The sequence below is a fragment of the Hyla sarda genome, chromosome 4, assembly GCF_029499605.1.
Source record: "Hyla sarda isolate aHylSar1 chromosome 4, aHylSar1.hap1, whole genome shotgun sequence".
NCBI lineage: Eukaryota > Metazoa > Chordata > Amphibia > Anura > Hylidae > Hyla > Hyla sarda.
In genome coordinates, this window is record NC_079192.1 from 62,259,491 (window position 1) to 62,277,200 (window position 17,710).

The window sequence follows — 17,710 nt, forward strand, 5'->3', positions numbered from 1 at the left end:
TGTGGGGTGTTCCCAGTATATAGTGCTTAGTACCTACCAAAAGTGATCCAAGTAAGGATAACCGATGAACCAACAACAGGTCATAGGCAACCAAAGCATTACAGGTGCTCATGGGAAACAAGTGTCACGTATGGGCAGGGAACAGTGAAGCCCTAACTCACCCACAGCCACTGTCCCTACCTATTGCCTATCCGCTCTAAGTGACGGATCGACAACCACAATAACAAACCCTCCCTGCTAAGTGCTGGGGCAGCGTTGTCAAAATAATAAAATACAAAAACAGTAGGAGTTAGGAAACAGCTGGAGGCATATAAACAGAGAAACACTAAGACACACACACACTGTCAAATCAATGTCAGTCTAGCCAAGGTCGGTACCAGGAAATAGCGGAGTACAGGAACGCAGAGCAAGAGAAGAGTCAAGGGAAAAGCCAAAGATCAATAAACAAGCAGGTATCCAGTAAGCAGGTGTCAGCTAAGGTATAACCTTTCACAGACAATGAACTGATCACTGCTCCTAGCTTATATAGGCAGGCAATCGGGGATACACCTTCCTGACAGGTAGCAGAACTGGAAACCACACCCAGACGACACAGGTGAGCTCACAGCAGCTCCAGCCCAACTAGAGTCATTTAATTCTTCGTGTTCGACAAGAGCCAGATGTTACAGCAAGCCTGTAAGATTTGATCCCACAGAAGAGCTACTGTAGCCCAAATTTCAGAAAAAGTTACTGCTGGTTATTATATTAATGGGTAAAAAACAGAGTAAATTGTAATATGCTGTGTATGGGGCTGCCCCAACCGTTCATAAAGCCTGTGCTGACTCTCATGCACTTCTGAAAGCTCCTACAATGAGCCACATAAGCATCAGAACTGGACCACGATGAAACAGAAGAAGGCGGCCTGGTCTGATAAATCACATTTTTCTTTACATCATGTGGACAGCTGGATGCATGTGCGTCACTTACCGGGATGCACAATGGGAAGAAGACAAGCCGGTGTGATGATCTGGGCAATGTTCTGCTGGGAAACCATGGCTCCTGTCATCATGTGAATGTTAATGTGACACATACAAACATTGTATAGACCAAGCAGAGATGTAGCTCCCACCAGAAAATTCATAGTAGCGCTGCATCTTGTTATTAAAGCATGCACACATAAACAGACCATACATCACCCAAGTTATGACGCTTCCCAATATAAGGAATTTGGCTGAATATTTTGCAGCTGCCCTTTTACAGATTTAACCATGAATTGCTGGATGAGGGGCAAGCTTTGGGTGTCATGTACAGCTGGTCCAGCCTGCCCACACATCACTTGAGAAGCCTGTAGTATCATCTCTAGTCATAAACACTGGCTATTACCTGTGAGGTCGCTGACGTTCTGCTTACAGGAGACCACAGCAATGCTCTTCTGGGGGTTACAGACCGACACTGCTTCTCCTCCATTCTCACACTCCTTCACGCTGGACTCGTTTCCTAAAAAATTCGGAAAAACATATCAATACAACAGAGAACGCTAGATTACTCCAACCTTGCAATGTGATAAGTGTCAAAAGTATCATCATAAACTTTTTAAGGACTAAGCTGATTTATTTATAAAACAAATGACACCCTGCTATGGGTGTAAACAAAATAGAGTATACTAACCTCACACCAGTGCTACTTGTGTCTACTTACCTTGGTGATGTGCTCTCCCTGCTCTGCTGGATTTTACAACCCTAGCGGGCTGTAATTAGTTTTTTTTAACTAAAATCGGAGTACTCCTAGACTATTCAGCTTTTGCCTGGCTAACCTTAGCAAGTTATAGATTGCTGGGGATTTTGGTAAAGTCCTGTTTACGGGCCTGGATTTTATGGAATGAAATGCAGGTTGGTAGTGGGGCCAATCATTCCCTTTCTGGTCGGTACAGGCTATTGGTTCAGCCTCACACAGCCCAAGTCATTGAGGCCACTTATTATTGGGCTTTCAAAAAAGGTTAACACAGTCAGCAGGGGAGGCTGTATGGGACAGTAATGCTGGTGTGAGGTAACAAATCTTGATGCATATTGTCAGGTTGGGTGACTGGTAGGAAGTCACCTGCATAGTTAGGGAATACTATTGTAAATGTCCGTTTTTCTGCTTTTGCATTTTTCTGTTTTAGGCCCTGTTCAGACCTTGTTTTTCATGCTTTATATGTTTTCTATGCTTTTCTTCCAGGCATTGATCCCAGTCATTTTAGAAGGAGTCTCAGACAGGGCCATAACAACATGGCACTGTAGACTATGACCCCTTAATGATCTCCATTAAAAAAAAAAGTCTACTGGTGGTCATTATACTGTGACTAGTATAAAACAATAAAATTTAGGCCTTTTTGCAGCATTTTGTAGCCTCTTATACAATGTGTTTTTTGTTGTTGTTGTTGCTGCTACACCCATCTATTCCCGAGATTTAGAGATTTTACTATTTGGGTGACTATCTGCACTTTTCCCTGAATAGTCAGATGGACAGAAACTTTACTTCAAAAATGGGTGTGAATGGTAGACTAAGAGTGTGAGCCCGAGTCAGCTTCATATTTACCCCCACGTTGGCGTCAGGGCACCCAAGGCTACACAATGATATTTTTTTTTTAAATGTACTTTTTAATACTGACCAGAGTTTCTTTTTAAGCAGAATACTGAAATATAGAATAAGAACATAAAGAGGTTTATGTTTTAGCAGAATAAGTGATCATATTCCACACTTACCTTTACATTGTACACCTTGGACAGCCTCATAGGAGTTCTTTAGAGAATACATTAGTGTCCATGTAGAATTTGGAACCCCACATCCTGATTCTTTGCATACGACATGTGCAAGAGGAGACTGTGGGTTCCACTGACTGTCACACACCTGCACACAAATACACAAAGATCAGCTCAGATCTAATAGGTTTATTTAAATAACTGATTAACACACTCACACATATACACACATACTTATTTATTTATTTTTTGTGCATGTGTGACTTTCTTCTTACTTCCCTTCATACGTCTACCTGACATGATGAATGGTCTTGCAGGTGATCAGCTCTTGGGTTACAATAAATACAGACCCCATAAATATAGGATAAATATAATCATTTAGACGCAGGCAGTAATAATGACCCCCTTATCTGCAGCACATAACAGATGGCAGAGCAATCAATACCAGTAAATGCCCCACAGTGTATGTACATCATCTTTGTCAGGATAATGCTGACATCCTGCTGAAGCCACAGTCTCTAACATTAGGCTCTAGAGATGTGCTCTCCAGTGGCCGATCAATGCTTTACTATTTCGGGAAAGCGCAATTACCAAGTATGTGTTTGTGATATAGAGCGCAGGGTCTGCCTTGTCGTCGTGGTAGTCACCTACATGCTGGGTGCTTCTTATACTGCTCTCTATGTATTCATCCTAAGCTTTGGTTTAGTTTGGTCTCTGCATCTTCTGTTCTACTTCTGCTTTGTAGGGTGACTATCTGCTCAGACCCCAATGATCCACTGTTAATGTTAGGATAAAAAAGTGTTGTATTTATTTCTGCATGGGGAAAAGGATGTATGTAAGTCGATCTCCAGAGAGAGAGAGCTGCTCTCCTTCCATTATGTTTATACACTGTTCAAAAAAATAAAGGGAACACTAAGATAACACATCCTAGATCTGAATGAATGAACTAATCGTATGAAATACTTTCGTCTTTACATAGTTGAATGCGCTGACAACAAAATCACACTAAAATTATCAATGGAAATCAAATTTATCAGCCCATGGAGGTCTGGATATGGAGCCACACTCAAAATCATCTTGGTACCTAATGGCAGTCAGGCTACCTCTAGCAAGCACATGGAGGGCTGTACAGCCCCCCCCCCCCCCAAAGAAATGCCACCCCACACCATTACTGACCCACCGTCAGACCGGTCATACTGGAGGATGTTGCAGGCAGCAGAACGTTATCCAAGGTGTCTCCAGACTCTGTCACATCTGTCATATGTGCTCAGTGTGAACCTGCTTTCATCTGTGAAGAGCACAGGTCGCCAGTGGCGAATTTGCCAATCTTGGTGTTCTCTGGTAAATGCCTGCACTGTGTTGGGCTGTAAGCACAACCCCCCCCCCCCACCCCCCCCCTGTGGATGTCGGGCCTCATACCACCCTCATGGAGTCTGTTTCTGACCGTTTGAGTGGACACATGCACATTTGTGGACTGCTGGAGGTCATTTTGCAGGGCTCTGGCAGTGCTCCTCCTGCTCCTCCTTGCACAAAGGTGGTGGTTGCAGTCCTGCTGCTTGGTTGTTTCCCTCCTACGGCCTCCTTCACATCTCCTGATGTACTGGCCTGTCTCCTGGTAGCGCCTCCATGATCTGGACACTACGCTGACAGACACAGCAAACCTTCTTGCCACAGCTCGCATTGATGTGCCATCCTGCATGAGCTGCACTACCTGAGCCACTTGTGTGGGTTGTAGACTTCGTCTCATGCTACCACTAGAGTGAAAGCACCGCCAGCATTCAAAAGTGACCAAAACATCAACCAGGAAGCATAGGAACTGAGAGGTGGTCTGTGATCGCCACCTGCAGAACCACTCCTTTATTGGGGGGTGTCTTGCTAATTGCCTATAATTTCCACCTGTTGTCTGTTCCATTTGCAGAACATCATGTGAAATTGATTGTCAATCAGTGTTGCTTCCTGAGTGGACAGTGTGATTTCACAGAAGTGTCATTGACTTGGAGTTACATTGCGTTGTTTAAGTGTTTGTGGCAATGTGGCAAGGAAAGGGTGTATTTCCTTGGCTCACCCTGCAGAAGCTCTCACCTGCTTCTTAAGTAATGAGGCAGGAGGGAAGGGAGGTGTATATATGAGATGGAGACTCAGTCTAATGTGGGCTCTTCCTAGGAGACAGCATGTGGGCTGTAGGGAAGAGACAGAGCCTTCTGAGGAGTACACAGCCCGAGCTATGAGTGGCTCAAAGAGAGTGACATGAATTGTGAGTAGAAGGTTGCAGGGGACATATGTTTAACCGGCTGAGGGAAGCTCAGCGGATGTTAGTCAGGACAAGCTGATCTGTTTAGTCAGTGACCAGACAGTCTAGGATTTTGTTTTGTTCCTGCTTTTTGTTTGTTTCTTTCCCTGCAACCTGTCTAATAAAACTGGCAAGGTGCCAGATTTGCATTATAAGCGTTTGTTTGCTGGTTTATTGAGAAGAAACGCATCCTGTGGCGTGGTCCAGGACGATCCCAGAGCTAATTCCCAAGACGGATCGTCACATGTTCCATTTAATTTTTTGAGAAGTGTATGATGATTCTATGCATTTTCTGTGCATACATTATCCATGAAACATCTTCATTCAGAGAAAAGGGGGGAAAATAATGCTCTAGTAGTTACCGTGCCGCACCAGGACACGATCTCTGCAGCCAATCACATACCTCAGCAGTAACATCAGCAGGCGATGAGGGATCAGGGACTGATGTATATTTTGCTCTGGAATGTGTTGGTGCTAAATAAGCAATGGGAAATAATAAAATAAATCTGGCTATATGCTGGGTATAAGCATACACATGTATTAAGTGGTCGAATGCAATATTAGAAAGACACCACATTCCACAGCAATTCCAAAGTGAGTGCATCTCAATATATCTGTGACACAAAATGCAAATACTTAACAACAATTTCGGCTCACTTTTGGACTGTATCCGGTTTTGTTGCCGGACTGAAAACTGTGGTCTGCCACCACAGCGGGTATACAGCGGCAGACGGTTTTTAAATCCCAGCGGCCGTATTGCACAACCGTGGTGTGAATGCACCCCAAGTCTGATTCATACCCCCTCATTTTCATATATACACCCCCTAATCCTGATTCATACCCCCTTAGCTTCTTCATTTATACACCCTCTAAGTCTGATTCATACCCCCTCATCTTTATATATATACACCCCCTAAGCCTGATTCTTACCCCCTTAGCTTCTTCATTTATACACCCTCTAAGTCTGATTCTTACCCCCTCATCTTTATATATACACCCCCTAATCCTGATTCTTACCCCCTCACCTTCATATATACATCCCCTAATCCTGATTTCCCCCTCACCTTCATATATGTATATATATATATATATATATATATATATATATATATATATATATATACACACACCCCCTAATCCTGATTCTTACCCCCTCATCTTCATATATACATCACCTAATCCAGATTTCCCCCTCACCTTCATATATACATCACCTAATCCTGATTCATACCCCCTCACCTTCATATATATATATATATATACACATATACATATATACACACCCCCTAATCCTGATTCATACCCCCTCACCTTCATATATATATATATATATATATATATATATATATATATATATATACACACACACACACACCCTAATCCTGATTCTTACCCCCTCATCTTCATATATATATGTACACCCCCTAATCCTGATTCATACCCCCTCATCTTCATATATACATCACCTAATCCTGATTCATACCCCCTCATCTTCATATATACATCACCTAATCCTGATTCTTACCCCCTCACCTTCATATATACATCACCTAATCCTGATTCTTACCCCCTCACCTTCATATATACATCACCTAATCCTGATTCATACCCCCTCACCTTCATATATACATCACCTAATCCTGATTCTTACCCCCTCACCTTCATATATACATCACCTAATCCTGATTCTTACCCCCTCACCTTCATATATATATATACACCCCCTAATCCTGATTCTTACCCCCTCATCTTCATATATATATATATATATATATATATATATATATACACACCCCCTAATCCTGATTCTTACCCCCTCATCTTCATATATATATGTACACCCCCTAATCCTGATTCATACCCCCTCACCTTCATATATACATCACCTAATCCTGATTCTTACCCCCTCACCTTCATATATACATCACCTAATCCTGATTCATACCCCCTCACCTTCATATATACATCACCTAATCCTGATTCTTACCCCCTCATCTTCATATATATATATATATATATATACATATATATATATATATATATACACCCCCTAATCCTGATTCTTACCCCCTCATCTTCTTATATACATCACCTAATCCTGATTCTTACCCCCTCACCTTCATATATACATCACCTAATCCTGATTCTTACCCCCTCACCTTCATATATACATCACCTAATCCTGATTCTTACCCCCTCACCTTCATATATACATCACCTAATCCTGATTCTTACCCCCTCACCTTCATATATACATCACCTAATCCTGATTCTTACCCCCACACCTTCATATATACATCACCTAATCCTGATTCTTACCCCCTCACCTTCATATATACATCACCTAATCCTGATTCTTACCCCCCTCACCTTCATATATACATCACCTAATCCTGATTCTTACCCCCTCACCTTCATATATACACCCCCAAACCTTAATTTCCCCTTACCACCATACTCTCTCTACCCCCCCCCCCTCAAATGAATGAATGGAGAACTAATCATATATGACCCGCGGGCGCTGTCCTGCTTTTCCTCCCCCCCCCCCCCACGAATGAATGAACTAATTATGAATGAGCCGCAGCGCTGTCCCCACATCAGGGGACTAATCATGTTACCTTTTACCTCCTGTGAGGCCTGAAAGCAAGTGGGCGGCGGGCGCTGCAGAACTTCAGCTTTCAGCGCTTGCAGGGGGAGGTGACAGCTTCCGTTCTCCGTCTTGTGCCCGCAGCTCACAACTCATTCATTTCCAGCACCGCGGCTCACAGGAGGAAAAAGGAGATCAGCGCCTGCGGGTAACATGATTAGTCCCCTGATGTGGGGACAGCGATGCGGCTGATTTGGGGGGGGAAGGGTATTGCGGTATAGGGAAAAATTCATACCGTACAGAAAAAACACACTGGTATTCGGTATGAACTGGTATATCGCCCAGCACTACATCTTAGTCTGATTCATACCCCCTCATCTTCATATATACTCTCTAAGTCTAATTCATACCCCTCATCTTTAAAGGGTACCTCTCATCAAAAAAACTTTTGATATATTATAGATTAGTGTATGCAGAATAACTTTTCAATAGCATGTTATTAAAAAATATGCTTCTTTCTATTTAATTTTCCACTTTGAAAAAATGACCACTAGGGGTCTCCCTACAGTCCTTTTTTTTTTATAGATTTCAGACTCATGCTGGAGTCCTAAATCTCAGACTGCAGCCGGGACACAGACAAACTCAGCACTGCTCCCTGCCAGGGAGTTTGTCTGTGTCCCGGCTGCAGTCTGAGATTTAGGACTCCAGCATGAGTCTGAAATCTATAAAAAAGGACTGTAGGGAGACCCCTAGTGGTCATTTTTTTCAAAGTGGAAAATTAAATAGAAAGAAGCATATTTTTTAATAACATGCTATTGGAAAGTTATTCTGCATACATTAATCTATAATATATCAAAAGTTTTTTTTGATGAAAGGTACCCTTTAACTATACACCCCTAATCCTGATTCATACCCCCTCACCTTTAAATATACACTCCCTAATTCTGATTCATACCCCCTCACCTTCAGCCTGAGCCTGATTTACACCCCCTCAGCTTGACATGTATACACTCTCTGAGCCTGATTCATACCCCCTCAGCTACATATATACTCTGTATATTTTTGTCTGGTTTCATCAATCCATAAATCCAATTACAACGGTTGAAAAAAAATTATAAATATATGAAGTATTAAAAAGATGACGTGTTACCCAGTACCCATTCATCAACATGTTGGTGCAGGATCTGCAAACTTAGACATGGCTGAAGGGTGGACAATATTTATTGAGAATAGTAAGTGAAAGAACTAGTCTCTGCCAGAATAAAACTTGGGTAGATTGTTCCCATCACCAGGCAATACAGTGTGAATGCCTTGATTATAGACCTAGAATAGGAGACGGTGCTCTTACATAACAGGTCATGTGTCTGGAAGCTGCAGGAGCTACATGTAAGACTAGCGCCCAACCGAGACTCAGCATCCCAGGTGTCCATTCAGCCGAGAACACACAACCTACCTGAATGGCCGTGATTTCTTATCACAGACCATGGGCGCAGCTAAAAATAGCATTAATAGATCCCGAAATAGAAGCTCGCTTAATAGCTGTAATCTGATAAGATCTGGAGGAAATCGAGAATAAGGAAACTGTCAAACGTGAGAAAGAGGACGGAAAAAAACTATTTACATGTAAAGTGCGTATATGTGTGTGTGTGCATACATGTGTAAGTAGTCTCTAATAATATCCGTATTAGCGGATGGTTAATAACCCAGATTAATTAGACGTACTTCACTTTAGCTCCGTAATGTAGCAGAGACAGAAAGAATTCAGAGTAATTAGAGCAGAGTTTGCCAACTAGGGTGCCTCCAGCTGTTACAAAACTACAACTCCCAGCATGCCCGGACAGCCAAAGGCTGTCCGGGCATGCTTGGAGTTGTAGTTTTGCAACTGCTGGAGGCACCCTTTTTGGGAAACGCTGAGTTAGAGGCTCCCACACAGGTCTGGAAAATAAAGTTTAAAGGGGTACTCCACTGGACAACATTATTATTATTATCATTTTTTTTTTAATCAACCCATGCCAGAAAGTTAAACAGATTTGTAAATTACTTCTATTTAAAAATCTTAATCCTTCCAGTACTTATCAGCTGCTGTGTGCTCCACAGGAAGTTCTTTTCTTTTTGAGTTTATTTTCTGTCTGTCCACAGTGCTCTCTGCTGACACCTCTGTCCATGTCAGGAACTGTCCGGAGCAGGCGAGGTTTGCTATGGGGATTTGTTCCTGCTCTGGACAGTTCCTAAAATGGACAGAGGTGTCAGCAGAGAGCACTGTGGTCAGACAGAAAATAAATTCAAAAAGAAAAGAACATCCTGTGGAGCATATAGCAGCTGATAAGTACTGGAAGGATTAAGATTTTTAAATAGTAGTAATATACAAATCTGTTTAACTTTCTGGCATCAGTTGATAAAAAAAAAATAATAATTCCAGCAGAGTACCCCTTTAAGTACTAGCACACAGGGGCGTACCTGTATGCCCGATGTCCTGAACGGATTAAAGGAGTATTCCAGGATCTGAAAACGTATTCCCTATCGTAAGGATAGGGGATAAGTGTGAGATCACGGAGGGTCCAACCGCTGGGACCCCTGCGATCTCCTGTACAGGGCCCCGGCAGCCTGCAGAAAGGGGGCGTGTCAACCACCGCACAAAGCAGTGGCCAACACGCCCCCTCAATACAATGTCTGTCCCCCTAATAATTGAGTCCCCCAATACCAGTACCTGTCTGGCCTGCCCTGCACTCCTCCCTCCCTTCTTACTGGAGCAGACACCCCCCTGGCAGTCAGAGGCAGTATCTTGCTGCAGTACTGCTAGCTCTGAAATGGCATCCCCCTCATCTGCCAACCGTGCAAACTTGTTGGGGTGTGCCAGTTCAGGACTAGCCTCCCTGACACTTTTCCCTCTACCCCGTTTTCTAACTGTAACCCAGCTAACTGCCTGACTGTCCTGCACCTCCGTCCCACTATCCTCCCCCACCTCTACCCCAGAGAGTACTTGCTCAGTGAGCAGGAGACTCCTCTCCAGGTTGTCAATGTGTCTCAGTGTTGCCAGTTGCTCCTCTAGATCCAGGATCTCGGCTTCCAAATGAACAACTTGCACACATCTCGCACAACAATATGCACCCTCAAACTGCTGTTCAAGGATTGCATACATCGCGCAAGATGTCACGTGACAGGGTTTTTTCATTTATTTTTTTCTTTAATGAGAAAATAGGGGTGTTTTTTAGTTTTTATGGGAGAAAGGGCTTTTTTATATTAAAAAAAAGATATATATTTTTTTATTTTATTTAAACTTTTTGAAAATGGTGGGGGTGGGGTGATTAAAATTTTATTAGGGAAGGAATTAACTCACATTTATAATTATTATTTATTACAATTTTTTCCCTATAGGGGACTATTACTTGCAATCTGCAGATTGCATACACTAATCAATGCTATGCCATAGCATGGCAGTGATCAGTGTGATCGGCGCTCCCTTATTACTGCCTGCCATGGATGGCTGTAGTAAAGGAGCGACGATCAGATGGCACAGAGCACGGTAAGGGACCTCCCGGCCGTCCTCTCAGCTTATCGGGACACTGCGATTTCACGGCGGTGAACCCATCAGCATCCCTGAGCTAACCGGCAGTTAAAGGGGTTATCCAGGAAAAAACTTTTTTTTATATATCAACTGGCTCCAGAAAGTTAACCAGATTTGTAAATTACTTCCATTAAAAAATCTTAATCCTTTCAGTACTTATGACCTTCTGAAGTTAAGTTTGTTCTTTTCTGTCTAAGTCCTCTCTGATGACACCTGTCTCAGGAAACACCAGGTTTAGAAGCAAATCCCCATAGCAAACCTCTTCTAAACTGGGCGTTTCCCGAGACAGGTGTCATCGGAAAGGACTTAGACAGAAAAGAACAAACTTAACTTCAGAAGGTCATAAGTACTGAAAGGATTAAGATTTTTTAATGGAAGTAATTTAAAAATCTGGTTAACTTTCTGGAGACAGTTTTTTCCTGGATAACCCCTTTAATCTCAGGACGTTTAGACGCCACGATCAACTTTGATTGCGGCGTCTAAAAGATTAATGCAGGTCTCGGCTATGACGTGCGCTCAGCTGCTGAGCATGCTGCATAGCTCGGGAGTGGGCTCAGTTGAGTTGATCCGTTCGGAGAGTGCAAGCAGCTTACCGCACCTCCGTGATACCTGCCAGCGGAAGTCCTGCTGGCAGGTATCGGATTAGGTATCGGGGACATTTGCACGAATACAAGTAACCGTGTAAATGTCCAGTATCGGTCCCGATACCAATACCAGTATCGGTATTAGGACATCCCTAGTAACCATGATAAGGAAGAATCATCTATGTCTGTATGTAAGGTTTCTACACCAACAGTCATGGGGATTCTTTACTGTAAGAGCAGTCAGACTATGGAGCACTCTGCCACATGATGTTGTGATGTTAATTCTTTTTACAGGTTCATGGGGGGCCTGGATGCCCTTCTTAAAAAACATAATATTAAAGGTAATAAGCCGCAGCTTACTGGAGATGGTTTGTTGATCCAGGGATTTATTCTGAAGGCAGGAAGGAATTTTTCTCTCTAAAATATGGCAACTACCCCATAGTGCACCACTGCAACTAAATCTGGCTGTATCAGGAAAATGTCCTAAAGCAAGTCCCGTAATAGAAGTACCTAGCTCCCAAATATAGAAGTAGAAGTGTAGCAGAGTAAAAGGTTCCGAGCTTGTATTCATTTGTCCAGAAGATTATACTGAATCCTAAGAAGCTTTTAATATCTCACAAGGAATGTTCCCCTCTCACCACTTTAAACGTCTTTTATTATGTTGTTTATCTCATTCACACAAGTTCCTAAGAGCAACATCTGCCTCTTATTACATCCTGTATTAGAGGGATTTCCTAATAATAGATGAGAACAGAAAAAACAAGCAAAGGAAATGGTAATAAATCAGTGGGAAGTGAGCGATATCAGGACATTTCTTGATGTGGTAGAAGCTAAAGCTGCCCATAGACACAACATTAGGTGTTAGCTAGCTGTCATGTCTATATACCGGGTATACTGGGATTTCATAATCTGTTCTCCCTGTCAGAATGTGTTCAGTGAAGACAAAAGATAACAAAGGGTCTATGAAGCCTACATGAAGCTCATGCAGCTGCTATGGAGTGTATGACATGGGGAGTTGGTAGCCTATATTGGTTATATACCCTTTGGCCATGCCCAGTTTGAGTCTGCCCCTTTAAAAAAAAAAAACATGATATTTAAAAAATTAAATAAAAAAATAAAAAAACAGGAATGACATACAGCACATTTTTAGCAAGGAAGGATAAAAATTAGATGAGTGCTCAGCCACCATGTTTTTTGGGTTAGGGGTTGTGATGGCACCTACAAGTACACCGATCAGCCATTTTGTTAGCAGCTGAAGTGTCAAACTGGTGCTGTGCTGCATGATTGATGTGCAGGCCTCGGCTTCCACCCATGTATGTCAATCAAGGAGGGAGGGAGAAAGATGAAGGTGCTACTGCAGCTCAGCACCACCAGTTCAACTCTTTAGCTGCTAACAAAAAGAAACAACTTTACAGCATTGTATAAAGTTTCCTTTGATTTCAACAACTCCTTCTTGGTTCGTTTTTTATTTATTTTATTTCAACAGGTGTAATAGACAGAGGAGCTCTCATTTTACTGCCGCTGACACCTTCTGTGGACTCAATTTCTTTGAGATGATTTGGTCTGCGTGTTCTATGTGAAAGGTTAACAAAAAAATCAGTAAAAAAAATAAATACAAGAAACAAAACTATAAAAAAAACAAGAAACAAAACTATTAAAACAACACAAAGCCCTACAATCAGCAGATCAAAAACCCCTGTATTACTGAAGTGCATGCACTGACTGGCTGTCTGTCCCCTACAGTACAGGGAGGTACAACATGTTCTGCAGCTGCTCCTTTGGACACCAGGTAATGGCGGCTCCATTTAACTTTTTTAGGACATTGGGCAAGATTTATCAAAACCTGTCCAGAGGAAAAGTTGCTGAGTTGCCCATAGCAACCAATCAGATCGCTGCTTTTATTTTGCAGAGGCCTTGTTAAAAATGAAAGAAGCGATCTGATTGGTTACTGTGGGCAACTGGGCAACTTTTGCTCTGCACAGGTTTTGACAAATCTCCCCCGAGTATACTGTACAGGACCCTGAAGAAGCTCCTGTCCTCTACATAGACAGTGATTACAGCTCCCAGCAGATCTTTCTTACTTTTATATGTACGATATTGCTTTATTTGTATTAGTTATCTACTTATTTTACTTTAATCCTCACTTTTTCCTATTTTTGGATGACATTTCGGTGGCTTCAGAACCAGTTACCAGGTTTCCATAGAGTTATGGTCTCAACTAGAGATGAGCGAACTTACAGTAAATTCGATTCGTCACGAACTTCTCGGCTCTGCGGTTGCTGACTTTTCCTGCATAAATTAGTTCAGCTTTCCGGTGCTCCGGTGGGCTGGAAAAGGTGGATACAGTCCTAGGAAAGAGTCTCCTAGGACTGTATCCACCTTTTCCAGCCCACCGGAGCACCTGAAAGCTGAACTAATTTATGCAGGATGAGTCATCAACTGCCGAGCCGAGAAGTTCGTGACGAATCGAATTTACTGTAAGTTCGCTCATCTCTAGTCTCAACATACAAGGGTCGCCCTGGAACCGATTCATATTGTAACTTGAGGGACCACTGTAATAGTAAAGGTAACTTTACCAAGTGAGTTGTCTCATTGATGAAGAGTAGGACGATTCCCTGACACGTTTCTTCATTCTCCACCAATGATTCATTCCGAAGAGTCACCAATGTGCTGCGCAGTTCAGAGGCTGCATTTACCGCTGAGAAGGAGAGACAATAACACGGAATGAAGGATTAGGAGATCAAAGGATTTGTGTCTTTTACATCAATTTCAAATTGCACTAATGCCTCAAGTCTTTTTTGTGCCTACAGCTTCTATGCAGACCTATGTGTCTCCAGTGTCACAGGCTACAAACAACCCCCTGTAGTTTGGTCCTGCAGTCATTTCGTCATTCATCTGTCCCTCATTTCTAGCAAACCTACAGACTGCCACAAACCAGAATTCCTTTTTATAATGACTACTACCTGGTGCGGGGCCCAGAATCCTAGGGTGGGCCCAGAAATTTGTCTATGGAAGTCTAAGGTGAAGTTCACACATCATAAAATGTAGAAGAGTCAAAGAGATATTGCACTCACCATCCATGGACTTTCAAAGAGATATTGCACTCACCATCCACGGACTTTCAAAGAGAAATTGCACTCACCATCCACGGACTTTCAAAGAGAAATTGCACTCACCATCCACGGACTTTCAAAGAGATATTGCACTCACCATCCACGGACTTTCAAAGAGATATTGCACTCACCATCCACGGACTTTCAAAGAGATATTGCACTCACCATCCATGGACTTTCAAAGAGAAATTGCACTCACCATCCACGGACTTTCAAAGAGATATTGCACTCACCATCCACGGACTTTCAAAGAGATATTGCACTCACCATCCATGGACTTTCAAAGAGAAATTGCACTCACCATCCACGGACTTTCAAAGAGATATTGCACTCACCATCCACGGACTTTCAAAGAGATATTGCACTCACCATCCACGGACTTTCAAAGAGAAATTGCACTCACCATCCACGGACTTTATTCGCTGAGGTACAGGCACGCTGTGCCCCTGCCTCCGTTATATGTGCCTGTACCTCAGCGAATAAAGTCCGTGGATGGTGAGTGCAATTTCTCTTTGACTTTTTCTTTGTGGATATTTTATTTTATGCCCATATTTTTGTTTGTAATCGGCCAAAAAAACTGCAGATTATACACCCTAATATATTCTACTCTATAGAAATACAGTGTCATATGTCCGTCATTAGCCACAGTGAAAAAGCAGTATACCATTTATGTTTTCTTTTTGTATGCTTCCTGACTATAGCATTGCTTTAAATGGGCACTGTCATAAAAGGGGTACTCCGGTAAAACCTTTTTTTTTTTTTTCTTTTTTTAAATCAACTGGTGCCAGAAAGTTAAACAGATTTGTAAATTACTCCTATTAAAAAATCTTAATCCTTCCTGTACTTATTAGCTGCTGAATACTACAGCGGAAATTCTTTTCTTTTTGAAACACGGAACTTATTGCTGACATCATGAGCACAGTGCTCTCTGCTGACACCTCTGTCCATTTTATGAACTGACCAGAACAGCATATGTTTGCTATGGGGGATTTCCTTTTACCCTGGACAGTTCCTAAAAATGGACAGAGATGTCAGCAGAGAGCACTGTGCTCGTGAGGTCAGCAGACAGTTCTGTGTTTCAAACGGAAAAGAATTTCCACTGTAGTATTCAGCAGCTAATAAGTACAGGAACGATTAAGATTTTTTTAATAGAAGTAATCTACAAATCTGTTTAACTTTCTGGCACCAGTTGATTTAAAAAAAAAAAAAAAAAAAGTGTTTCACCGGAGTACCCCTTTAAGTCCTTAACCCCTTCCCGACCTATGACATACCTGTACGTCATGGGTGGCAAGGTGTTCCTGACCCATGACATACAGGTACGTCATGAACATTTTTGCCGCTACTCGCGGCATCCCGCAGCGCCCGGTAAGATGGTGGCTATCACTGACAGCCAGCCATCTTACCATGCGACCACGGGGGGTTTCATCCCCCACCCCCCCCCAGCAATCGCTGCTATCAGCTAGTCACATCTGACTAGCTGATAGCAGCGTTTCGCTATGAGAATACTTAGCAGCGCGGTGTGTGAGTCCGGATCACGGGGATCGGGACACACACCGCTCTGCTAAGTGTCCCTGACCCGTCCCCCGGCGTCACTTACCCGTCCGAGCGGTGTCCCGAGCGGTCCCGGCGCGAGCGACGTCCTCCATGCGGTCCCGGTGGCGCTGCGTCCCGGAGGTGAGTTTCCGGCAGCAGTGCGGCATCTTCATTGGCAGCAGTGAGATCGCCGTAAAGCGATCTCACTGGTGCCTCTGGGAGTTTCAAAACTGCAACTCCCAGCATGCCCAGACAGCCTTTGGCTTTCTGGGCATGCTGGGAGTTGTAGTTTTGCAACATCTGGAGGTCCACAGTTTGGAGACCACTATATAATGGTCTCCAATCTGTGCTCTTCCAGATGTTGCAAAACTACAAATCTCAGCATGCTCAGTCTGTCCAGGCATGCTGAGAGTTGTAGTTCTCTAACATCTGGAAGAGCACAGATTGGAGACCATTATACAGTGGTCTCCAAACTGTGGACCTCCAGATGTTGCAAAACTACAACTCCCAGCATGCCCAGACTGCCCAAGCATGCTGGAAGTTGTAGTTCGGCAACATCTGATCCTTCAGATATTGCCGAACTACAACTTCCAGCATGCCTGGGCAGTCTGGGCATGCTGGGAGTTGTAGTTTTGCAACAACTGGAGGCACACTAGTTGGGAAACATTGTCCGTTTCCTACCTCAGTGCCTCCAGCTGTTGCAATTGTTGCAAAACTATAACTCCCAGCATGCACTGACAGACCATGCATGCTGGGAGTTGTAGTTTTGCAACAGCTGGAGGCACACTGGTTTGGAAACACTAAGTTTGGTTGCAAAACACTTGAAAGTTTATTACTTAACTTAGTGTTTCCAAACCAGTGTTCCTCCAGCTGTTGCAAAACTACAACTCCCAGCATGCACAGACAGCTAAAGGGCATGCTCGGAGTTTGCAACAGCTGGATGTTTGCCCCCTCCCCCCAATGTGAATGTACAGGGTACACTCACATGGGCGGAGGTTTACAGTGAGTGCTGCAAGTTTGAGATGGCGCAAATTTTGCGCTGCAGCTCAAACTTCCAGCGGCAAACTTGCTGTGAACCTCTGCCCATGTGACTGTACCCTAAAAACACTACACTACACTGACAATAACCTAAAATAAAAAATAAAAAACACTACATATACACAAATCCCTACACAGCCCCCCCCCCCTCCCAAAAAAAATTAAAAACGTCTGGTACGCTACTGTTTCCAAAACGGAGCCTCCAACAGTTGCAAAATAATAACTCCCAGTATTGCCGGACAGCAATTGACTGTCCAGTCATGCTGGGAGTTTTGCAACA

At 43.1% G+C, this 17,710-nt stretch overlaps 1 protein-coding gene across 2 annotated transcripts in view; it reads right to left on the reverse strand.

The window, feature by feature from the left end:
• LOC130368013 (scavenger receptor cysteine-rich type 1 protein M160-like) overlaps window positions 1-17,710 on the reverse strand; it is a 47,188-nt gene that overhangs the window by 19,328 nt on the left and 10,150 nt on the right. For both annotated transcript variants that reach the window (XM_056571170.1, XM_056571171.1), the window contains exons 2-4: window positions 14,323-14,444; window positions 2,724-2,868; window positions 1,363-1,476 (exon numbers count right to left, since the gene is read on the reverse strand). In XM_056571170.1, the coding sequence (XP_056427145.1) occupies window positions 1,363-1,476; window positions 2,724-2,868; window positions 14,323-14,444 (381 nt within the window). The remainder of the gene's footprint in view (window positions 1-1,362; window positions 1,477-2,723; window positions 2,869-14,322; window positions 14,445-17,710) is intronic.